Here is a 26,607-nt window from a genome sequence, read left to right on the forward strand (position 1 = left end):
ATGTAGAATGTTTCTGTTGTCTGTATATGTAAATGCAATGGCTATGTGTGTGGCTGCCACACTTGACTGGAGGTTAGGTTTTTTAATTGGGAGAAACTAACAAAAAATGTGATAAGCACTATAAGTTTTTTTACCCAGTGTGTGAGATATGTTTCACTTTCCTTTTTTGTTTTTTTCATTATTCAATAATCATGAATCAGTTAATGGTGAGCTACTTGATGATTGATGCTAAATATTCTGACATTTTCTTTTACTCAGGATGGGTCATATTCATACATTTTTGGACTGATTATTATGTCTTCCACAGGCAGGAAAACTGGCTGTTGACCGAGGATGGGCTATAAATGTCGGTAAGAGAGTTTCTTGTACAGATATCCATAAACAGATAACCAACACTTCTGCAGCTGGTAAACATGCAATTCCCATATGTGAGAATGTCTCCTTCTCAGTCATTTTATTTAAAACAATATTTTGCATATTTATGTGTAAGGAAATGTAATTGCTGCCTGGATTGAGTGCCAACATTCTGTCCTGTCTGACAACAAAAAAGTCCAAACAATAAACCGATATATCCATTGGACTGGTTACAGCCCTGATGCTCACATTAGGAATCTGTCTGATCTGACCAGTTCACATTAAGTAGTATGTTTTTGACCTGTTGTAAATTTAGGTAAAATAAAGCATTATCAGTTGTTCAATCAGATGCTCAGTTGTTGATGGAGTATCAGTATCAAGACTGAAGAATTAGGATCAGCGCATTCCTACTGTCCACATTTACACTTAAGAGACTTACATTTAAGCTTATTCACAGAGAAAAAGAATATTTAAGACCTGTCTGGAGTCATGAGCCAGTCTTCATTTTGCTCTTAGATTAGTTTAATTAAAGTCAGATAGTTGGTAGGCAAAGCTCTGGATTTACCAGTCCATCTACCTTCCAACCCCCACCTACAGTCATGAGCTTTGCCCTTGCGTTGTGCTACTGTACAGCTAACTATGGCGTCGCAGGGAGAGAAGGTTCTTGCCGCGGCTGTCTGTATGTGTTAAGATTGTAGCAGCAGCATTCTGAACCATTTGAAGACTTTTAGTGCTCTCATGAGGCAGACTTGAAAGTAAGGCATTGCAGTAATCCAGTCTAGACTAAACAAAGGCATGAATCAAGATATCTCCCTCAGTCTTGGAGAGGGATGACCTGGTGGGTGTCACAGGAAGTGGATGTTGTCCTGCACTCTGTTGGCTCATCTCCATGTAGTCCTCCTCATATATATCACAGTAATTCTCCATTCACAGTCGCAGTAAAGTTCTTCACAGTCATAGATTAAATCCTGTTGGCTTTTGGGTTAGGAAGTCTTTTGTAGTTAGATAATATTTTAACATGTTAGTCAGTCTAGTGTAGCCAAAACCATTTATCTTATCATTATCTGATTTTAAAGTAAAATAAAACAAGAAATAGTAGCAGAATGATTAGGAATGCAGCTTTGCAGAAAGTGTCTCAGGGTCCATTGGTGGTCTCATCAATTTAAGGCAGACATCCACTCATTTTGAATGCAGGTTAAATCACATTCAGTGTGAGCAGTCCATGGATCACATTTGAACCTCCAGGGCTCCTGTTGAGCTCATCATGGCTATCTAGTTCAGTTTACACCTGAACAATCTGGACATTACACCTGAATGTGGACAGATGTGTCACTACTTTTTTTTTTTTCCCTCACAATGGAAACTAAGGTTCATATCCTCTTTCAGTGTTCCCTAATACTCAACTGTACAGGGGCACATAGAAGTTTGTGCTGTACCTAGAATGTAGTGTTGTCAAGATGCTAGAATTTCTAACTTCAATATAACCTTGGAAAATTTCAGTATTTGATTTGAAATCATGTTTCATTCCACAGTTGAAAATTGACAACATCGAGGACATAAAATTTGAGATTTTAATGAGAAGATAAATATAACAAAGCTTGTGTACTCTAAGTGAAAAACAGCATTTAAGGTTATTTAATTCAGACTGCATAGAAGTTAAAATATTCTCAACTCCTTAGCGCAAGTTGTGGAGCTGCACTGCTCAGCATTTGCCATGGCAACTTGTCAATTTTGCTCCTCCTCTGCTCTTTTCTAATTAGTCAAAATGCTGATGTTTGAATTGACCTCTTGAATTTTTAACTTATAGCTTCATGCGTGACAGGATGAGCACAATGTTACTCCTTCTTCTCTGCTGCCTGCAAAAACAAAAATACAAAAAGCAGTGCCACTATTTCTGATATGATGCCAGTCTGTTTTCTTGCCAGATTTGTCCGTGATGAAGAAGGTAGACTATACAATATGCTGAAATGATCAGATTGTGAGCCAGCCACAGGAATGCCATGTCAGGCTGGGTGGGAGGCAGGCTCAGTGCTTAGACTGACTCGTTATACCTGTCAGTAAATGCCCACTGAATAGCACTGACCTCATGCAAACCATGCCCATCATCAGGCTTATGTTGTTTAAATGTCCACTATATGGATATTAAAAACATATGTCTGGTATTTGTTTTTTAGAGCCAGAGCAAGTCTCGACCTGCGAAGTCCCTATTGTTTTTCGAATGACAACTTTTTCGTCCCAAATGATCACATTTTTCACTGCCTGAACCGACCCCAAAATTCACCAAATTTGGAATATACATCACACCTGCTGAAAAAAGTCATAATCTATTGTCGTCCTCAATTTCCACCACTAGGTGGCGCTACAATCAAGAAAATTGCATTTTGGCTTATAATTCACATATACTTTGTCTCACATTCAGAAAGGTAGGCCACGCTTATTTCCGCCTACCGTTTTTTCTGCAAATTCATGAAACTCCTCCCAGGCGATTTCACCTGCGAAACTTTGCACATAGCATCCTGACATAAAGTTGTTAAAACAATTTTGATATTCCAAACAATACTCAAGTTCAATAAAGAACAACTTACTGCACATTTTGCTCAAAACATGAAGTGTTGCATATCTCCACATTGGTCTGTTTGAATGACATGAAACCCAGGTGACTGCTTCCCCATGAGCCACTAAAATCTTAAACTTACTTTTTCGAGCTCCTCCTAGGTCATTTGATTTACAACAGACATTGCAAGTAGCAACTGTGGACTAGACTTATCAAAAGCTTTCACCTACATCACATCTGGTGGCGCGGCCTATTTTGATGCTTCGCCATAAAACCATCAACTCAGTATAACTTCCACATACATTTTGCCATCAACTCCAAATTGTTCAAACATGTAGAGGGTCTTGCCCTGAATACATCTACGTAGCACACCCCAACGGCACCATGCCCCGATGACTGCGCGAGCCCATTCATTGCTGCTTGCAGCTCTAATTTATGGCTGTAATTCTGAAACATTAATTAGTTAGTCATAAAAGTGGGAGGAAGTTAGAATATGGGCACAGTATGTGTATCAACCTGCCGTCAGAGAGAGACAAGAGCAAGAACGCACAGCTGGTGTCAGTATCTATACTTTTGAACAAGAATATTGAAACAGTTTTGAATATTCAGTATCAATATTTATGGATATTTTGATATTATTGACAACACTGTTATTGAGTAATACAGTAAAATGTTCTTCATATTTATGGTGATACCATCTTTTCTTGGGTGTCTTTGCTCACAAACATTTGCATTTCTTTGCTGACTCATTACTGTCAGCGTCTGGACTGTTTGAGTAGGAGGTCTGAGGCTCCAACCCCCCCCACTTTATGCCAAGAAGGGAACAAAAAAGCTGCATCAGACGTTTTACTTTGTACCTACTGCTTACTAAGCTACTTCACACACCCTGTCGATGAATCAGGGGGAAAGATTGTTCTGCATCAATAAACAGGATTTTAATAAAGATATAAAAGCTATTCAGATTGGCCTGACATCTGCATATTGTGTATCTCGACACTATGCGGGCGTAGGCGCTTTATAAAAGGCTGTTTTTGGGAGCCAGGCAATAAATGATAATTATATTTAACCTGTCGTCTTACTGGCCTTATTAATATTCTGGTCTACACTGTAGTTTAGTGAACATGAGCGTAGTGGGGCAGAGGGGACTATATCTCTTAACCTGAATGAGTGGGTATCATCTCAATTTAAATAAAGCTCTCCTCACAGTCGTTCCCTCCATCCTTGCACATCACAGCTCTTCAGGCATTTAAAGAGAAATTGGACAGTCCCATTCTGGTGTCAGTACACCTATTGTTGTACCACAGGGGAACAGCAGCTATTTCTATAAGCCACAATAAAGTCAATAGCAGCCTATTTTAAGTGGTCAGTTATGCTCCTTTAGAATAATACAATTCTCAGATGTGCAGTGACCTCCTGGATTTGTCTGATGGCCCTGACACTGAGCCAGTGGATTTTCTGTTTCCCAGGAGGAGGCTTCCACCACTGTTCCAGCGACAGGGGCGGGGGCTTTTGTGCCTACGCCGACATCACTCTGGCCATCAAAGTAAGACTGATGTCGTAGCTCTTCGGAAACATCCAAACACTGACTGTAGGCGAATGTAGGGAGAAGCCTCTTTGTATTTACTCAGAGCTCATATTTGATTAACGTGATGTTTAAGCAACATGATGTAGAAATTGGCATTTTGTGGGATTTGGCAACCCCCACAGTTTATGAGTGCAATCTGAACTGTGAGTATAACAAGCTAATATTTCTCCATTCATCTCTCAGTTTCTATTTGAAAGAGTGGAAGGGATTTCCAGGGCCACCATCATCGATCTGGATGCTCATCAGGTGAGCCAGTACCATTACATGTCAATGTGCATCACTGCTCAGGAGCTGACATTCATGACAAGACAACCCCCCCTTTTCACCACCATTCTAATCAGTGAAGTACCCCTGCTGTCATATTTAGTGGAATGTATCTACAAACATCTCCACTGGCTAACAGCTAAGTGTATACCAGCTCTGGATAATAATTGACTATCACTGGGTTATCTTCTGTATGTCAGATGCTTGTGTGTGTGCTTGTTGACACTGTGTCTGCGTTTGAGATATCTTTGAATACGTTATCACTAGCATCACTTGTAAAGATCAGCAGATCATTGGTTTTACGCCCTGACAACTGTCTTTTTATTTTTTCATTGATTCTTTTTTTTAAAAGATTGGCCACATGTTACACAGAGACACACAGCAGACACAAACAAGACAGCGAGGCTGGAGAGAGAAAAAAAATGCTGCAGTATTTCTGATCCTGCTTTTGATTTAAATAATCAAATTTGTGAATTTTAATTTAGATGATTTTTTGATTTAGAAATAAAATTGTGACACACCTACTGCCTTTGAGATAGCACAGATTTGATCATACAGATTTAAGGAACAACCTTTAATACTAGAGACCATTTTACAACGGGGTCACACCAGTCCTAACACCTGTCAATCTCTTCAATACAACCTTATTACATAAGTACTCTGTAATTGGTGGTCTGACTACTCTCATCTTTAATCTCTGACTGTATCTTGTACATTTATGACACTGTTGCTCTGACAAAACCTTTCCACAGGCAGATAGACACTTGACAAAGTATTCAAAATTGCTTCTGTAGTAGTTACTGCTACAATATATGTCTCCAGGACCTCATTTTGTCATGATGATACATCATTTTGAAAATGCCTCATGTACAGCTACCTACTCAGTGAAACATTTGTAGTACTAAAAATATGATTGCAGGGATGTCATCAGTCAGTAGCTCATCAGTGTGCTAGCACAAAGTTGATGTGACCATCAGATAAATGTCCTTTTATTTTACCAATAGCAATCAACAAGGTGCATTGGCCACTAGCAGAGTTCCTCAGATTGATTGATGTGTCCCTATTTTATATGGTACTTTTTGTACTTCTTCTTTGCTACTTTTTATCCAGTCAGTCAGTGGACTGTATCCCCCCCAGCTCCACAGAACATGACTCAACATTTTTGGAAGTCTGATTATCATATTTTGGTCTTACTTCGTGTTTTCAGCATAATGACTTGTATCCACCACCAATTAACCCTGAAAACTGTGTTAACATTGATGATTTCTCAAGTTCCCAAGGTTCAAGGCTATATTTTAGAAAATAGGCATATAAAATATTCATTTTGAGCTATGGCTCATTGGCAATGATGCACCCTTACCCACTGACACAAGCATGGGATCGATACAGATACTGAGTAAATAATTCATGAAGAGGAACAAAAGAGGAAATCTACATGAAGGCATGAAGTGCCCCTCTCACCAGATAATTGGGCTGAGAGAAATATTGGGGATAGGCAGTAAAATCCTAATTACAGCCCTGGAACATGACACTTAAAGGGCTCTTGTCCTCACATAAATAGAGATTATGGCATAGACAGCTGTGTTGCTTATTCACCAAATCAACAGCAAACAATAATGATCAATTTTAGCTTCACTTTATAATAAGCTTTACTAGAGCCCTGCTGTGGAGGCATAATGCTAGCTGTCTGTTATGAGCTGTGTGGACAGTGCAAGCTGTGTGTGTTTGTGTGTGATATGGCACCCCGAGGATGATTGTATCAATGAGTCAAATACAGATTTATAGGCCGTCCATCAGCAAAAGTAACACTTTAAAAGGTGAAGACAGTGATAGTTGAGTACAGTACAGTATGGATGAATGACAAATTTAAAAAAAAATGTTGAGTAACTGATATTTTAAAGGCTCATTTGAAGGACACCAAAACACTGCCAAGCGGAGATCCTTTATCCCTGTTGTTGCCAGGTAACTAACTCAGTTTCCCTGTTCATGCTACAAACTAATCTACCAGGATGTCTACCACCTTTTACCCCTTTTTGTTCTTGTTGAAGACTTCTGAGTTGGAACCCCCGATGTGATCCCATGGAAAGAAATTAGGATTGTTTTTCATGCAGTGCTAAGCTAGCTTTTGTCTGAACACAGCACTCTTCACCACCAATATCAAAATGGACAACAAGGGAATATCTTTTATAAGACGTCTAAATACATGAACAGTCTGTGCCAAAGAGCACTCAAGCTGTTTTAGAGGCTAACCACCTCCCTGAGACACTGACTTTTTACACACTGTGATGAGTACTGCTGTTTGTGAAAGATCCCATAGTCACCATGTTACCTGTGCATAAGAATGATTATTATTATTATTATTTGATATCACAATGATCCACGAAAATAACCATCTGCAGTTTGATGCCACCATGGTGATAAAAAATAAGATAAAAGCAGAACTGAGAATGCGTCCAAGATTTGATTGTTGTACTTTCATCTATTTCTGTAATGATTTTCGAAATAGTTCAATTAGATTTGACTGTTATACATGTAAGGGATGATGTCCTCTGAGATTTCCATTATTAAATAACATGGAGTCCATTAAATCACAATTATGAACAGCTTAATGGGCACTATCCCATAGTCGATGTCAGAGAAAAGAAAATTTAAACACCACTAATTTATATTTTATGGGTTTTGTGTTCAAAATCTAGGGTTTTTCACAAGCGATAACTCAGATATTGTGGCTGGACCTGTAGCTAATGAAAGCAAAATGTCTGCTCATATTGCAATTAAAAATGTAGAGCTGAAGATGTGCTGTGTGATAATGTGAAATGGTAGTGACAGGCATCACTCCAAACAGAGGAACACACACCTGTCTCCTTCAGGTGGCTGTAAAGAGAGTACCAACTGCCATTGACTGTAGAGTTGCTTACTGTTATAAATCTTTGTTCTGATTGTCTGACCACATGTCAGGTTGGTGGTGGCGGTTGGACACAAAATGAAAGTGGAAACAGAGCAAAACCTGAATAAAGTGATTTTAAAGGAGCTTTTTATGAATAGGAACATATCGGAAATTAAAACATTTTCTTACATCGGTCTCTGTGTAAATCATCTCGTTTTGGTCCCTCGGGGGGTAGTTAAGATACCATTTCTCTATATATATAAGTCATGTCAATAAATTGATAATAATACATAATAAACAAAATTATGTCTATCTGTAACATTTTGAAGAGACCTTGTTGATCACCTCCTTCTTACCAGTGGACAAACAACATTCCTTTTATATAAAAAAAGAAAGTCTTCGTTTTTGTAAGCTGGAATCATTCTGTCTGTTTATTTTTTTTTTTGTTAAATAGTGATAGATGGCTCTAATATTTAATACAGATGTTTGAACTTGGTAAGGGTGGATGTCTGTTTTTTAAAAACTGAAGGAAGCCAGCAGTGAAGGCTTCTGGCTGACACTTACAAATGGCAGTGAAACAGCAATATTTTCTTGTACAGTGTGCGGGGGAGAGGATAAGACTAATAAGACTCCAGGCAGCAGGAGCTCAAGCAGCATATGAGCTGATTTATCGTCCCAGGCTGTCTACTAGAGGCAGGGCAGAGCATTCACTAACATGCTGAATTAGTCATTGTCTCACCTAAGCCTGAATGAGCCCTGAGATCAATGTGAGTTTTTCGGTTTAGCTATAGAGTACAGTTAAACACTAATACTAAAACTAACAGTGATCTATACACTTTATATTGACTTGAAAGGTACTGGCAATGATGTTGAAATTCAGTCAGTGCCCAATAAAGTGTGTTATATATACACATTTGAAACATGTACTAGAATTGTTTTTAATGTTAAATGCTTATAATCATGGCTATATGTACAATGAAATATAGCATAATATTCAAGCAAATAAAAAAACCTAATGAAACCCCAATTCTGAAAACAAACACATCACTTTTAGGGCTGCTCTCTTAAAGTTGATGTGCCATAGACTGAACTGTGTGTATGAACTTCTGATGTATAGGCATGTGTAATTTAAATTAACATGAAATACTAACCGATCCTGTCAGTGAGTCAGTATTTTTGAAAAGTCAGTGAAGGTTATGGGTTATAGGTTACGTTCCTAATGCGCAATTGCGCAAGTGGTTTTCTTAACGTAGAGCGTCACTGCTGCTGGGGGATGACTGGAGGCAATGTCATTAATGTTTTCCTCATTAATGATGTGTTCTACCCACCTGCATCCCCTCAGCTATTAATCGAATGATAATTTGTATGACCTGTCCTGCCTGATCTGCTCATCACTTTTACACACAGACGGGTGCGCAGCAGCTCTCATCATCCTCCTGCTCATTCTCAGTTAAATATCAGTGTATGCTGATACGAAGTCAAACAGAGTTGTTGATGGGGCAGATGATTGTGGTGGGCCAGAGGGCCCAGCAGCAGAGGACCACCTCCCTGTCTATCAGCAAAGACCAGTGCCACTGTTTAATATGCTCCAGGTCTTGCCGTACCTGGTTCTTAGAGGGAATGGGAAGCGACACTTGGATATGTTAAATTTGTTTTATGTGTGAAGACAACCCCTTTGAGCTGTGTGCCTAATTTTGGGCCACAGTTATTTGCTGTTTAACTAGTAAAAGGCATTTGGACACACCCAAAATATATAGAGCCAGATCAAGGCCAAAAGGTTTGTTGATATGATTTAAAAAAGAACTGAAAGTTCAAGTTTTAACTGAAAAAAACATAGATAATCTGAAACCAAAAAAAGACATTTGAATGCAAAAAAATAAGACCTGAATCCAAAAACATAAAATCTGCAACTGAAAAAATGTTAACTTCAAGTATAAAATTATATATAAATAAAATGTATTAAAAAGAGTGGGTAGAGTGGACTGCCCCTGTGCAGAGGCTCTGTGGTCCCGGGGGGGCTGGAGCCTATCCCAGCTGACTTAGGGCGAAGGCAGGGGACACCCTGGACAGGTCGCCAGTCTATCGCAGGGCTACACATAGAGACAAACAACCAGGCACACTCTCATTCACACCTACGGACAATTTAGAATAATCAATTAACCTCAGCATGTTTTTGGACTGTGGGAGGAAGCCGGAGTACCCGGTGAAAACCCACGCTGCACAGGGAGAACATACAAACTCCACACAGAAAGATCCGGGGATCTTCTAGCTGTGAGGCGGCAGTGCTAACCACTGGGCCACTGTGCAGCAAATCAAATTATATTTAAAATAATATTAACATTTTCCTACATTTATATTTATTTTGAAAATGTTTTTGATTTTTTGTTTTGAATTTGATTTTTTCAATCAAAGGTGTTTTTCACATAAACATGATCGGATTAAGGTCTGGTGACTGGCTAGGCCATTCCATGACCTTAATGTGCTTCTTTTTGAGCCACTCCTTTGTGTGCAGGGGGTTGTCACCCAGGATTTCATGATACAAGGCCCCATCCATCTTTCCCTCAATGCGGTAAAGTTGACCTGTCCCCTTAGCAGAGGAACACACCCAAAGCATCATGCTTCCACCTCCATGCTTGACGGTGGGGATGGCGTTCTTGGGGTCATGGTCAGAATTCCTCCTCCTCCAAACACAGCGAATCGAATTGATACCAAAGAGCTTGATTTTGGTCTCATCTGACCCCATCACTTTCTCCCAATCATTCTCAGAATCATTCAGGTGTTCATTGGCAAACTTCAGATATGCCTGTACTAGTGCTGTGCGGTATACCAGTTCACACCGAATACCGGTGTATATTTTTGTTATGATATGAATTTATAATATACCTCCATACCGGTGTGTTTGATTACACGTTCAGAACGCTATGCTGCGCCGTGCGACACTGTTTCAGACCAGATCCTTCCCAGTGTTGTACTTCTAAACAGGCATGGTGCGACTACGAGGCGTGGTGAGGGTAAACAGTAGTTCTCTGGTGTTACGTTACAGTGAAGTTGGCTAGTATAGACTGTGCAGTTAATGACTTCATTGGCAGATGTCAAGATGAGCAACTGGAAAGCTGCTGAGATCCGGGAGTCGGCTTGTTGTTGTAGCGGCAAGCTACTATCGGTCGCTGCTTTCAATTTAAAAGCCCCCGCTAGGAACCCAGTTCTAAACTCCAATGGAGTGCAATGTAAAGCTCTTATTTTGAAGACAAATTCGACCTGCTTCCTGTTTGCTGCCTGTTGCTTGAGGCAGCTAACGTGATGCGCTCCGCTGCACGCTTCCTTTAATAGCAAGGGTTTAACATCGGCATGTGTATGACTGAGGATGTGAGAATATGGGCCACACGTGTATAATTAATTAAATCTATCAAGTGTCGCCACATTTCTTCCAATGCAAAATTAATGTGAACATGCTCAAAAATATGATGGGTGAATAGGATATAAGAGCAAAGACACTGAGCTGCAGTTAACTGTCTAACAATACACCAGCATACTGCTTTTGGTTATGGTGTTTTTAGTGTATTTGTAGATGGTTCTGGGGCCTCATTTGTATAACTTATTTGTGTACGTACAAACAAGGAAAGGCATGTATGCAACAAATATTCTGGTTTACAAAACCTAACGTACACCTAACAGTGCGCAAATTCCTTTAATAAAACACAAATCAACTTAAAGATGTGCCCTTCATCAGTACATTACATCATGGTCACAACTGAGAGGAAGACAAAGATGTTTAGGGTTTTTTTGACACAGAAAACTGGGTGTTTATTGGTGAGGTGGAGATTATGAAACACTTGTCATTCATTATTACATTCAAGTTGTCCTCCAGCAGTGTGAGGACAGCAGCAGACTGCATCCATCATGCAGCATTATGCACCAGTGGCACCACAGTATTTAAATGTTTACAGCAATCATACTGACTGTTCCACTTGACAAAATTGTGACAATCAGTGATCTCCCCCATCTTGAGATATCAGTTGAAAATGGAACTTTGATAAGTGAATACTATTTATGTATAAAGTTTTTGTTACAGTGAACCAGGCCTGCATTTTGATTAGTTTGCTTTTTGCCACAGCACAGTTGTGTTCGCTGCAGCAATGTTACATACAAGAACCATGTCAAAACTAAAATCTTACTCTTTAATGCTATCTGATTCTTCACTCTTCTACTATGTGCTCCAGAGGTGGTCAATGTGATAGTGAGACAGTGGTGATCAAATATTGATTTAAGATTTGAGTTGGCTTTTATCTTTTAATGTTGAAAGGTTTTAATGAAATAATAATCCTTCACAACAAGTCGAAACAACTGCTGGTCTAAATGTTTGTGATGATATGAATACACAATTACCATTTGATATGAAGTGAAATCAATTGTGAGCTGCATCACTATGTGTAGAATAATGCCTTTCACATTTATTTTGTACAGTCTTGCTTCTGTTCAGCACCTGACCAATGTGTCACCAGTTCCCCTTGCCTTCAAATTGTACGCATTATCTCTTTCACGTCTTTAATGTTTTACGTACATTTATGTACATAAACCAAAATGTGAAAGCAATGATTTGTGGGTTTAGAGGGAGTTACATGGGGTAACTTTGGGCATTGCCCAAGAAATAGATACAAAACATTACTTCCCGTAAAAAAAAACACTTTTAAATGTATGTTTATGTACAGGTCAAACAAATTGAGATACAGCTTTTTAATTAGTGAGCTGCAGAGGTGTTGGTAGGTGTAGTTTTAAATATTACACAGGGGAAGGCTAACATTTTCTCCTACTTCTAGTCTTCATGCTAAGGCCAGCACACATTAAAATCATGCAAACATGAGAGTGAACAGATGTTCTTATTTACCTCTTAGCCAAAAACAACAACAACCAAATGAGTGGATTTCTCGAAATGTAGAATGATTCTTACTATCTGAGCTTAGCATCATATTACATGATCTTTACTTCAAATGTGGGGATTTATTTTACAGTCAGTTGTGCATGATGTTCAGCTGACACTAAACTGTTGTGTCAGTCCCAAACATCCTCCTTTTCTTCCAGTAATACTAGACTTGACACACTGCCCAATCTCCTCTTGACAGCAGCAAGACACTTAGGGTGACAAATGGAGGACAAGCGATGGAGTAGCCATGACTTTTTTTTCTAGGTATTTTTAAAATGTAATACCCACAGATGACAAGCCTATTTACCCCTTATATTATGCTGTCAGTCAGTGCAGTGTGTCTCAGGTAAACGAATGGGTCTGAGTGACGCCTTTGTGGATCTTGGCACAGTCAAGTGATGTAGTGGACTGTCATAATGCTGTGATGCTGTCATTGCCTTCTATGTATTACACATATATACATGCATATTACTCATGCATGAGGCATCATCAAAGGTGAGAAAACAACAACTTCATTCAGCTCAGCCAGGAACACTTTCATCATATGTTTAACCATTTATTGCAACATGTGGAAATACAGTTATTTCTTTCGACTAAACCCACTTTGTTACAGGGAAATGGACATGAGCGTGACTTCTTGGATGACAAGCGAGTGTTCATCATGGATATGTATAATCGCTACATCTATCCTGGTGACGGATATGCTAAAAGTGAGTGGAAGCACCATCACTTTTCTTCTTGAATGTTTCATTGTAGGGCTGTCTATATAAGGGTATAAAACCCATCTCAATCATACGTACTGTGACATGTTCACTGTCATCACATCAAGGTCAGTGAGTGCTTGAGACTGCAAGACAAATAAGCCACTGACAAGCCTAAAAACTACAATAATAACTACACTGGAGGTCTACAGTTCTAAAAAAATGTTTGTATTATGATGTGGTTGAATATGCCTACAGGATTCAAGTAACATCATAATACATTTTTGTGTATTTGTAATACGGGGGTAATTAAATCAGTGAAATCTGACAGCCCTAAACCCTTTAGAAAGCGCCCGAAAAGTGCAGTGAAGTTCCGACATTTGATTGCAGTCTAAAAAGGCTCACCACCACTAGTAATGTGACCAAGTTATATGGCAAAAATTGTAAAAATACCAAAAGACACTGGAACAGGGCTTAAAAAAAAGGGTTGACAGGAGCACCATTTTGTGCAATTTATGTAACAGGGCATTTTCATACCATCAAATTAAATACATTTTGCACCAAGATTTTTGAACGCTTGAAGCAAATATTGGTATGTGCAATTTATTTTGATTAATTAATCACAAAGCTTGTAATTAAGTAGATACAAGTTTTTAAATGCTTGAAAGCCCGATTTTCTTTTATCTTTGAATTCTGAAATATGTTGTTATTTCAATATATATAGACCTGTTCTTGCTGTTCTATTATTGTCATTTACTTAAATGTGAAGCATTCTGGTGACAAAATCATCTCAACACTGCTCCTGACATGTAGTTGGAGGTTGTCCTCCAGCTACCTTCTACTTTGCAATTAATTGAATTTAAGACATTTTATAATCGTCTCTCCCCTTAAGAAAGTGAAGTAAAAGTACATTCTGGCTCGTTTAAGATAAAAACCATACAGTCTCCTTCTGCTTCATATTTTCCCTCGAAGACACATTTATTTCCTTGTGCCTTTAAAGACCAAAGCTGACAATTTTTGGACACTTTTTTTCTGTCAAGTGTTCTGGAAAAACTTGAAAAACACCAAGAACCCTGTTCTACATGCTACTGCCTTGTTCATTCTTGCTTTTGCAGCTTAATTCTGTTTGAATTTCTGAACATAAAGGTCTCCTAATTAACCTTTTTCATCATTTGTATTAGCTTTTGGACATGTACATACTAATTAATTAAGGTGCCGCTGCACATTTACATATCTTGGTATTATATAGATAGGGAAGCACCATTTTCTACTGTACCTGAACATTCCATTTGAATCCAGTTATCAGGAAGTCATTTTGTAAGCCTTTGTTGCAGGACTTTCTGTTGTGTCAAATACTGCAGCAATTATTAGTTTATGACTGTATATATGAGCCCTATGGATTCAGCTCACCAAATCTGCTATTATTTCATACTGGTTGGTTAGTTTGTTGATGGCATCTACGTTCTGTGGCTATGGGATGATGATCAGTGTGTCATCCATAATGCACCATTTCAGTCTTTACGTCTCTGTATCTGCAAGGAGCCATAAAGCGGAAGGTGGAACTGGACTGGGGCACTGAAGACTCAGAGTACCTTCAGAAGGTGGAGCTCCACTCTGAAGGAGCTCTGAATGAGGTCCGACCTGACATCATCGTCTACAATGCAGGGACAGACATCTTGGACGGGGACCCACTGGGAGGACTCTCCATATCACCACAGGTGCTGTAGCTGCTTGGTCACACTCTCATTGTAAAAGTGACTAATGATCAGCATGTAGTGACATGGTTACTGTCAAATACACCTGTCCTGACAACATCACCAGTGTTGCAATTGGAAATAAAACATGAGGTGTTCCACCCTGAATCCTCAAGTTATATTTCATCTGGTTTCTACAAAGTTACATAATCTTCAGCTTCTTTTTTTTTTTTTCAAACACAGTGTGTCATCTTTTGTACTGACAACAAGTATAGCTTTATGTCCACCAAAGTCTTAAATGTTCTCAAATAGTGCTTCACTTACCAACAACTAACATTATCTATGGAAAGAAAGAATATTTCACAACTTGGTAACATAATCAGGTATTTTATCTTTCAGCATCCTGAGTTAACAGTTTCAACTATTGTTTGATGACCTCTCTTAGTCTCCTTGCATCTTTTCTATGTCCACTATCAGCTATAACAGTGCCAACTATGGCAGTTATCTGGCAGCTCATGGACCACATCCAGCCCACTTAAGTATCCCATCTGGCCTACAGCAAAATTCATGAATTCAAAAAATGAGTGATTGCTGTTACTGTCTGTTCACACTGATATAGACAAATTAAAACAACATTGTAAGAAGGAGAACATGTTAAACAACAACAGTCTAACTCGGCCTGGATCTGCCCCTAACAGTGTTATAAATCTCTGACCTCAGGACAAATGCATGTGACCAGAAGGGAAAATGATTAGGTTTTGAACAATACACAAACCAGAGGGCCAAGGTACAGAGATTCAGGTTCAACATGGCAAATTGCCATTGGATATTTGTTTATTTTGCATTTTGGCAGTAGGTACAGTAACAGAAGTGACACCAATCTGTAACAACTGTTGTGAAGGGGCAGGCTCAGGTCATGTGAGCATGCCACCCCTCTAATGTGTCAGGAAATTTGAAAGTAAACAGAGCTGATCCACATGAGCCAAATGTGGATTTATTGCTTTCTGTGTGCAGAGATTTTCCAAACACCAGAAAATAATTGGAGCAGGTAAGGTAAATCTGCTGAATGTATTAATGGGGATGATACAGTGGTGTGTGTTGCAAAGCAAATCATTTCATACAGAAACTCTTGGTAAGTGCAACTTAATAATGATAATAATAATAGTAATAATGATGTTCTGGTTGATCATGTGTTTATTTCATGCCTAATAATGTTTAAAATACGTTCTTGTGCTGCAAATTGCTCCATAGTCAAGAGATGTTTCAAACATGCTGTTTCCACACTCAATCAATAGACAAACAGAGGTAAGTGTTTCTTACCGTTTGTGTGACCCCAAGAGGCTTGGTGCTCCTCAGTGTCGAAGTGAGATATGGAAACCGCTTCCAGCCTCACCACTTTTCTCAGCGGAAGAAATAAGCACAGATAGAGCTATATGTCAGCAGTCTGACAAAAGTTTGAGTCATGACTTATACTATCTGCAGCTGTGGGTGGACTGACAGACCAGCTTTTGGCTCATCTTTCTCTTCTTCCAGGGAATTGTGAAAAGAGATGAGATTGTGTTCAGGGCTGCCCGCCGACGGGGCATCCCCATACTCATGGTGACATCCGGGGGATACCAGAAGAAAACGGCCCGCATCATTGCTGACTCCATCCTCAATTTGCACCAGCAGGGTCTGATTGGAGCAGAGGTACTAGAAGGGGAGGGATCATCATCACTGGTGACCAACATGATGTGCAGCCCTGGATCTGTTGGATCAAAGTTCACTGCTGTCTGAGACACATTTATCCTAACAGGTGTGTCTCAGACAGCTGTGATATTGAAAGGCACTCAAGTAACTTTATATTATATGACAGCAGTGATGATATTGTTTCTGCTGTCAGAAGGAAAATGTGTTCATTGAAATCTTATGAAGGTTGCCCAATGCTTATTTGCACATATATGACAACAAAAGGACCTTAGGAACATGTTTACCTTTTGTATGCTAAGGATGGCAGTTACCCAAAGGGAATAATTACTCAGAGAGCAAAATGGTACTCAAACAATAGTGCTATCTTAACTACAGCTGACTTCATAAGCTTTCATATGCCACAAAAAGAGTTGTTTCATTTTTCATCAGTTGGAGAATAATGGGTTTTAGGTTTAATGTAATGTATGCCCGGGCAGAAGAACATATTGTCCCATCTCAGGAAATGTAATAATGTCATTTGTAAAAAGATATGATATATTAATAGTTAATGATGAAAAATGATGAAGAGGTGTGATGTTCTTACAGATACTTGGGAAGTGTTTTAATTGTCCTCCATGTGAGTTCAGGGTGACGGAGGTGAGACATGACAAATGTAAATGTTGAGGGTTAACCTTAAGTGTCTTCTGTTTTTTTATTAGATAGTACTGCAATAATAAACAAGTTAATTATGTTTTTGTGTTAATGCTTTTGACAACTCAACCTGTGTAGTTTAAGTTTACAGGGAGCCCAGTATGTTTTTATTTTGAATACTAAATTGTTTTGTCTCTAACAAAGTTGAAACACTAAAACATGTGCCTGTGAGCCCTGTAACCAACATATGGTGAAAGACAGTTCAGAAACATTACCATATTACTGAAAGTCGATGTTCTAGTTGCAGTGTGTGTCTGTGGTCTGCAGATCAAAGTCCTAAAACTGCAAAGTGTCATTAGTGAGCAGGCCTGTACAGTGGAGCCTTTGGTTTTACTTCTGATTGGTTTCCTGCAGACAGATAAACTGCTCTAATGATGTTTACACATGCAGTATTTGTGTAAAAAGAGACAGAATGAATATTTGAATAAATTGGATCAGTATGAATAATGCAGGAATATACAGACACTAAAATATACAGATACACTAAAGACTCTCCATCAAACACAGAATACTGAGTGTGTGTTTGTGTAACGTTAACTATGCGTTTTCATTTCTGCTGCTGCTTTTCTAAAAGCAGTCTAAAACACAACTTACTTAAGATTTCTTTCTTCACTCATACATGAAATAATCATAGTGCTGCATCATGCTAAAAGGTCACATTCCATGTCGGTGGATTTAAATCAGAATAAAAATTTACTGTCTGAAAATTTCCATTAAAGATTTTGTCTGGTTTCATAATGATAGTATACTTGTTGAGATCGTGGAACAAGGTGACATGACTAAAGAAGTCCAAAAGGAGAGAAACGACAAGTGGTCAGATGATCAGTCTTTTAAGTCTTTGTGTTTGAAGCCAGTTGTTAGTTACCGTTAGCAGAGTCCATTTCTTAAATAACATGTCTCTATTTGTTTGCAGAGCAGAGAGTGGCACTGAGGCGAGGCACTAGAGAGTGTGCAAAAATCACAATACAGTGATCTGAAGAATATCATGAACTGCAGTCATTTTGGCCAGGGTGGTCATGACATTGTGACATTTTTATATTATTCAATTCAGTATCCACCATTAACCATCATACTCAAGCTTAAGAGTCAGGACAATGGCAACAAACATAGCTGAGATGGTACCGCTGTACTGAGTGAAGTCAACTCTAAGAAATAACTGTTAAATCTGTGGAACATCACTCTTGGTTAGTGCAGAACATCATGTTTGGCTGAATTAAAAAAGAGCAAATTGAGACTGATTATCATGTTAAAAAAATAGGTCAACCAAACTTCCGGGTGAACAAGAACAAATGGTTTCCCACTGTATGCATTGCAAGCATCCATCCAAGTGTGCAGTCCAACTGTGACTAAGGTTGTATCACCAAATACATTGCATTACTGTTTGTATACTTAACTGTACACATGTACAGTAATCATAGGGAAAATAAACAAGACAAAGCTGCTGACCAAAAAAAAGAAAAGATGTTGATGTTACTCTAAATGTGGACAAAGGGTAGTTTCTCTGCATTAGATGGGTTTTGCAGTTGAATGGCCCTGAAGTAACGGCTCTCAGGTGCTGCTGTTATGGTTTTCTAATGTTTTGTTTTGTTTTGTTTTTTTCATTCATTATCTTCCACTGCTCTGGACTTGCTATCCTGTTTAAGAAAACTTGATTGCAAAAGTAAGGACAGGAGTACAGACTAATGATAATTTAAAAGATTAAAAGGCCTTTGTTTGAACAGCATGAAAAGCTGTGTTTGGGTGCTTTTCCAGGAAAGGCGCACTATATTAGTGGTGTTAGTGCTAATTAGCTAAAGCCTCTGATTTGGTGTGCTGCTTTTGGATGTGGTGAAAGGCTAATGCAGTCTAACTTTGATTAGGACTCAGAATACAACACTAACTGTTTACAGGCCTGTCCTTAATACAAGATGCATTCACAGATTCCAACTCATCAGCTTCTTTCTGAAGTGTATTTCTGTACGAATTGACTGAATGTTGTGTGCCAAAAATATTTCAAAGCTGTACTGTATGGTTTTGGGTGTGTTTGTTGTTTGTGCTGACATTGAAAACTAGTACTATACATTCATTATGAATAAGTAGATAACAAAAACAAAAGTTCTGTTTTGCATTCCTTTTTTTGTTTCAGTTTCTTTTACTGCTAATGATAAAAGTATAGTAAGCTTTGAAAACACAGATTCTAATGCTGTCACTTGTAGTTCAACATTTCCCTGAGTTTCCCCATTGAGTATTGCTTGTCCCATATGGGCCCCACATGATATAATGAATATCCCACAGTTGTACGGTGGTGACTCAGTGAGAAAACATCGAAATAAATCCCCTTATGTCATTCAGTTTTTCCTGATGCCTGCTGTTGTTGATTTCAGCTCATTTTCTTTGTCTGTCAGTAGCACATTGGATCGGTCCAAATATTAAAAATGTGATATGTAAGAATTCTGCATTAAAATTTCTAACAATTAGTAGAACTCTGTGATTTAATTTGTTGTTGTGTTTATTCACATTATCCCAAATGTTTCCAAGAATGTTAAAATACAGATGTTAAACACAAAGCGTTTTATTTTCTGCTGCTGCTTTTCTGAAAACAGTCTGTTGGTGATTCCAGTTCCATATAAAGAAGTCCAACAGGAGAGAAAAGACAAGTGGTCAGATGATCAATCCACACATTAAATCACGCTTTTTATTAGGTTGCAACACTTCCAGGAGAGACAAGTCATGAACAATGAATACAACTTTAAAACCACATCTGTGAACATTTGTGCCTGAGTCACAAGGATTTTCATCAGCAGTGGTGGTTTATTAATGATGTATACATCAACAGTGAGAGAATTTGATGGCAGACGCATTAGTGTTTACTAGTACAGTGTTTAATTGCCCCAAACAGCCAGTTTACTGTACTGTTCACTAGCCGTAAAGCTAATGTTGATAATCAAAGGCACTGTTATGGCTCAGTGTCTTTTTGTTATGTTTTCTGTTTTATTTTGACTCCAGGCCAATTTGTGTCTCCTCTGTCTTTTCAGTGTCTCCTCTGTTTTCCCCTCTGTGTTTTCCCTCCTTACTGTCCTCATCTGTTCCTGATCCCCTTGTTAGTGTGTCTGTGTATTAGGTCTTTATTCTCCCTGCACTCCTTGTCAGTACGTTTTTTGTTTTTTTTTATGTCCTCCATGTTGTGCCCTCTTTAATCCATCAGCCGCTGTTGATCTCATGTCCTACTCTAGTGTCCTTCCAGTTTCTCCTTGTGTTTCTGGTGTGGTAGGTTTGTTATTTTGGCTTCTGTTTTTTTCCTCTGTTTTGTACTTTGCTTTTGTTGCTGCTTTGCATTTTGTCCTTTTGACTAGTTTTTGTGCCTAGCTCCCTTTGTTTTTGTACGTGTTCAGCTTTTGAAGTATTGAAGCTTGCCTTTTGCATCCCCCATCCTGCCTCCTGTGTATGATCTGCATTTGGGTCCTAAATTTTAAGCTCACCGTAACAGGCATAAAGGCATAGATGTCCATGTTGTTAGATTCAGGAAAACTCTGTGAATTCAACAGCTATCAATATCTTTGTTTCTCTCTCGTGTTCCCCTCTCCTGTCTGTACTCTTTATGAAGAAAAGCACGTTTGCCCTCCAGCTCTATTTGGTTGGGCAGTATTACCGTACACAAACACCCAAAAATGGAAAGCAGCTTTGCTAGTCACTGCTGCTAGTCACGCTCCCACAGCAAGTCTGAAAGAGTGGCTCTATCTCCCATTCAGTCTTTGTTTTAATGAGGATAGATGGTGTGTCTGGGGTTAAAAGGTTGTATGGGAAAGGCATATGACGCCTGTTCATTGTTGTCACTGGCGTAAGATGACCAATTCCAACGGGACTTGGGGCATTTGGGAATGACAGTGTATTAGATTGGGCAATGTGTCGGATTTGAAAGTATTGGAATAGGTCTGATTGTTGGAGATTTAACACAGATGGGCAAAGCAGGCAAATATGCCTTCATGGTAGAGGTCCACTAACATGCACAGGCCATGTTTGTTCAAGGGGGAAAATCTAGAGCCGATTGTCACCAGTTTGCATAGGTCATTATTACAAATTGGTGTAGCCAGGGGGAGTGTGTTCAAGTGATTCTTAATTTGCTGCCAGATTTTTAGTGTGGACTTTTGCTGTAGTTGAGCCATATTTGTTTGGTTTAGATAATCCGCCATGACACACTAGAGCTTGGAAAGAGTTGGAATGGGTGAAATGTGATTCAAGCTGACCTTCCCATAGAAAAGCAGAAATCACAGAGTCAGTCTTATGGAAGAAGGATTTAGAAAGGAACAGGGATAGACACTGAAACAAATAAAGGTACTTCAGGACAATGTTCATTTTGATGCATTGTATCATTCCTGCTAAAGTAAGCTGTTTTACCTCTGAAGGTCTTCTTTTACTTTTGTTGTCAATACAGTGCAGTTACTATCGTGCAGTTTGCTAATAGTGCAAGCAGTATTAACCCTCAGATATTTAAACCTTGCAGGGGACGACTACAGTAAGTTATCTGCTAGCTGGTTTACAGGGAAATACACACTTTTATCAATATTAAGTTTATAACCAGAGAAAGATCCAAAGAGGTTTAGAGTCTTTAAGATATGTGGAAGCGACTTCACTGGGTCTGACACATAAAAAAGTGGGTCATCCGCATACAGGAAAACATTATGTTCAACCCCCCCCAAAACATTGTGTTAACCTCTGCCTGTAGACCGCTTTATGCTTCAAGGTGACAATAAGTGAGAGTAATAACGGCAAAGAAAAGCAATAAATTGACAAAAAACAGAGTAATGCTGGGTAGCCCAGAGAGAACGCTGGTTTGGAAGTTAGCGTTGCCAAAGGTTAATTAGCTAACAGCGGGGCTAACAGCTGACCAGTGGGGCTAACAGCTGATCGGCGGAGAAAGGTGAGTTCACCGGAGCCAGACGTTCCGGTGTGCAGATTTCAAAGTTTGTAGCTCAGCTCTAGACCTTGTAAAGATAGTTTGGCTTTCATATTTCAGCAGAAAAATATTGTTTTGTTATGGATGGAGAAGCGGCGATATTCACGCCAGCCTCCTCTTGCATCCGGTTGCCATTGTTAAGGTTGGTGACAGAGATGTGGGAAGCTGAATAGCAGAGTGGTTTGTGGGGATGAGGCTCAGAGGCAATCGACACCAGAGAGGTTGAGGAGAAACACGGTTAGGTTAACAATCTGGCAGCTAGAGTAGAGCAGACCAGGGTATTCAAGCTGGAGCTGCTGATTAGATGTGTTGTAGGTGTGTGAGACAGCCTGGCCTGGAAAGGCTCTCACCAAGCTGCAGGACTGCTTCACCTGCACAGAGTGGAGTAGTTTTGAAGATCAGGACCTGGACACACACACCGAGTTTGTCCTCTTCTACATCAAGTGCTGTATAGAAAACATCACAGTGAAAAAACGCATCCGGGTCTTCCCAAATAGGAAGCCCTGGATGACAAGTGAAGTCCAGACCCTGATCAGAGCTTGCAAGTTGGCCTGAAGGACGGGAGACAGAGCTCTCTACAGCATGGACAGAGCTGCCCTGAGGAGGGGCATCAGACAGGCCAAGCAGTCCTACAAAAGGAAAGTACAAGGACACCTGACAGACAACAATCCGCAACAGATGTGGAGGGGCATCCAGGCCCTAACCAACTAATCGTAAAGTGCTTGGTGCCATCAGTCTCCCAGCACATCAGAGACTGCCTCCCTCCCTCTTTCGACCCCCACCAATTTGCCGACAGGGCACACCGGTCCACGGAGGATGCCATCACCCTCACACTCCACACAGCTCTGAGCCACCTGGAAAACAAGAAGAGCTTTGTGAGGGTGCTATTCCTGGACTACAGCTTAGCGTTCAATACAGTCATCCTGGACATTCTTCTCTGCAAACTGATACAGCTACAGATTCCCCTCCCCACCTGCATCTGGATTAAAAACTTTCTGTCGAGCCGCCCACAATCCGACTCAGCCCCCACCACTCCTCCACACTCACACTCAGCACTGGTACCCCTAAAGGCTGCATTCTGAGCCCTCTACTGGATGCCCTGTACACCTGCGACTGCTCTCCAACCCACCCAACCAACCGCATTATAAAATATGCAGACGACACCACAGTGGTTGGATGCATCTGTGACGGGGACGAGACAGCGTATACAGGGCCAAGGTGGAGGAACTGTCGCGCTGGTGCTCAGACAACAACTTGACCCTGAATATCCATAAAACAAAAAAACTCATCATGGACTTCAGGAAGCACAGACAGGACTACACCCCCCTCCTTATAAATAGAGAGCAGGTCAACATCAGGGCCCTAGTTCAGAAGGCTCAGCAGCGCCTATACTTCCTACATATCCTCAGGAAGAACAATCTGGACACAAAACTGCTGCTGGCCTTCTATCACTCCTCTGTGGTGAGCGTACTAATGCACTGCCTGAGTGTGTGGTACGCAGGCTCCACAGCTAAGGACTGGAAGGTGGTGCAGAGGGTCATTAGCACTGTCCAAAAGATCATTGGCTGCCCTCTGCCCAGCCTGGAAAACATCTCCACATCCTGCAGCCTCAGGAGAACTAAGGCCATCACAGGAGACCCCTCACACCCTGCCTACCCCCTGTTTGATCTGTTGCCCTCTGGGAGACGCTACAGGTCGACCAAATCCCACACCAGCAAGCTGATGAAGAGCATTTTCCCCTGGGCCATTTGGACTGCCAACACCCATGGACCTTAAAAAGCCTGCCTCCCCCTACCTCTCAGCATGTCTGCACTCCTGCAAGAACTAGTCACTCTTTTAACTTTTTAAACTAGATTTATGTACACACACACACACACACACACACACACACACACACACATATATATATATTTATATATTCTACATTCTGTTGTATATATTTTAACTCACATTGTGTCTCTATTTTAAGAGAACACCACTCGTTTAGTCTGTTTTGTTGTCTTTGTTATAGGCTGTATGTCTTCTTTTCGTGGTGCACAGTGGCTCTGTGGCAGCACCCTATATTTCATTGTACCTCCACAGTACAATGACAATAAAGGCTATTCTGATTCTGATTCTCAAAATATTCTTTTATATGTAACAGAGTGTAAGATGTAACATCTTTGTGCCCTTTGATAAGACACTATCATTTAAGTTCCGTTTTGGACTGCTTCAAGTCTGCTATAATGTGTAATTACTTTGACTAGACTTTTAAACAAGACAACATAGAAAAAATGCTCTGCATCTTTGGCATTTTGAATAGTGCACAATTATGGACACATCTAACAGCAGAGCCAGCGAGACCTAAATTAACCACAGTGTGTACAAGCCCACACAATCCTGAGAAAAGGTCCACAATAATCAAGCTGATGGGAAACACCTGCAGGGGTGAGTGTCAAGGCTTTTACTTATCTGAATGTGTATGTTGTGCAGCAAACAGAGCAGTTCAGCTTTTGATTGCAAAAAAAGTTATTTTATTTCTGCTTGCACAGTGACAAATAGCTCTGCTTTTTGTGTCAGTTCAACAAAATTAATGTTCACATTATTGAAGACAAAACTGACTGGTCTTTAACATGTACTGAGGCGTGTTGCAAGCATTAAATATGAGTCATTTTACAGTCATGATATATGGCATGGAACAAATTATACTATGAACTCATTATTTACCCTAGTCACGGTAATGATTAGTGCCTATCAAGCAACATTATACTTGCCTTCATATAAAACATGGCTGATATTAATATGAACTCAAGAGGTTATTAAGTGGAAACTCTAAAATTTGATCAGGGTGCGTCTGTGGCAGCAGTGTGAAGTTGTAATCCTGTATTGCTATTGAGTTAGACATTCCCGCAATGTGTCCACCCACTGACCTGCAGACTAACAGACATCATGAGAGCTTAATTTCATGCAGACCATGTACTGTGGTGGTGGGACAAAGAGACCTTGCAGTAAGCTTCATTAAACATGATTCCCGGGATGTTTGCCTGGCTCCTGGATGCTGTCAGCTATCTACCTCAGTTGAACTGCTCCATGGTTCAGCCAGATGGAGGCCGAGACTGCTGAGCGCTCGCTGTCTGACTGCTTTGATTAGGATGTTTTCACCTCTCGAGACGAACCAACGCAAGTGTGGTGTAAACAGTCCACAATCAGCAGCCCCGACTCAAGCAGGTGTGGAAACAACAACACCACATGGTAATGACAGCGCTCCTCAATAGGTTTTACTTTCACAGAAGACTGCAATAATGAGAGTTTTATGACGTTTGACTGGTTGAAAGGGGCACTCTACCCATTTTACACAGTAAGTTCAGTTTGAGTCACAAGGAGTAAGGCTGTAAAAATGGTTGTGTGTACAGAACTTTCCACGTCGTTCTTACAAAAGAAAAATTAACCCTGATGATGTCATTCAGAGCCAGGGTCTGGGCTATAGATTCAAACTAAATATCCATAGCAATGTACTAATAATATCTGTAAATGTAGTTCAGAACAGGGTTGATAATACTTTCAGGTAGGACATGTCTATCAGTATGGACAACAACCTCCTATAAATGTATTAGGAAAAGGATACGTTAGTCTGTGAGCTACAGGAACTGTATACCAATGGAAGATCTATGGCAGTGTTGATGGCATCAGAACATGCTGGTGGAATTTAGGTAAAGACTCTTTCTTGTCCTCCTGTGTCAATTGCATTGCATCGGTCCGGTGATGGTACTGGTGGGAAACATCTCATGGTGTGCTGCTCTTATTCAAAACCCCACGCTTCCTTTTCTGATGTTGATAATTGTATCTCATGTATGTATCTCATAATATTGTTTATTTATAAGTATTACACTATTATTTTATATGTCTTTTCAGTTTTCTGTTGCTGTATGATTAGGATGAGCGAAAGAAAAAGTTAGAAGTTTATGGACCCAAAAAAAATAATACATGGTGAGGTTCAGGAAAATAAATAAAACCCTCTTATGATCTTAGTGTCATGATTCAGGATTATAGTCTTCTTGTGTTGTTTTGTTGTGTCTGGTGTTTTGATTACCATGCCCTCTTGTGTCCTAGTGTCTGCTCTATGATCTTTCCTCGGTCTTCTCCCCTTCCTCCTTGCATGTTTGTCTCCCCTGTCTGTCAGTATTGTTTCCTCCATGCTTTCTCCTCTGTGCTTGCCACTCGTTATCTCACCTGTCCTCTTCAATCCCTCCCTTGTGGAGCAACATTAATTATGATGTTCCAAAAATAACACCAACATGACAATATCAGATCACGTGTAGACTCTTTATGTGGTCTCTGTCTTCCTCTTTTGAGTCC

The 26,607-nt window shown here is 39.9% G+C and overlaps 1 protein-coding gene across 3 annotated transcripts in view; it reads left to right on the forward strand.

Moving 5' to 3' along the window:
* Positions 1-19,795, forward strand: part of hdac11 (histone deacetylase 11) — a 30,621-nt gene extending 10,826 nt beyond the window's left edge. For 2 of the 3 annotated variants that reach the window (XM_037101778.1, XM_037101776.1), the window contains exons 6-11: positions 308-350; positions 4,375-4,451; positions 4,677-4,739; positions 13,179-13,275; positions 14,806-14,984; positions 16,494-19,795. In XM_037101778.1, the coding sequence (XP_036957673.1) occupies positions 308-350; positions 4,375-4,451; positions 4,677-4,739; positions 13,179-13,275; positions 14,806-14,984; positions 16,494-16,736 (702 nt within the window). In that variant the 3' untranslated portion in view covers positions 16,737-19,795. The remainder of the gene's footprint in view (positions 1-307; positions 351-4,374; positions 4,452-4,676; positions 4,740-13,178; positions 13,276-14,805; positions 14,985-16,493) is intronic. The other variant, XM_037101777.1, reaches the window with a different exon arrangement.
* The last annotated feature ends 6,812 nt before the right edge of the window (positions 19,796-26,607 follow it).

This window comes from Acanthopagrus latus, chromosome 6 (assembly GCF_904848185.1).
Source record: "Acanthopagrus latus isolate v.2019 chromosome 6, fAcaLat1.1, whole genome shotgun sequence".
NCBI lineage: Eukaryota > Metazoa > Chordata > Actinopteri > Spariformes > Sparidae > Acanthopagrus > Acanthopagrus latus.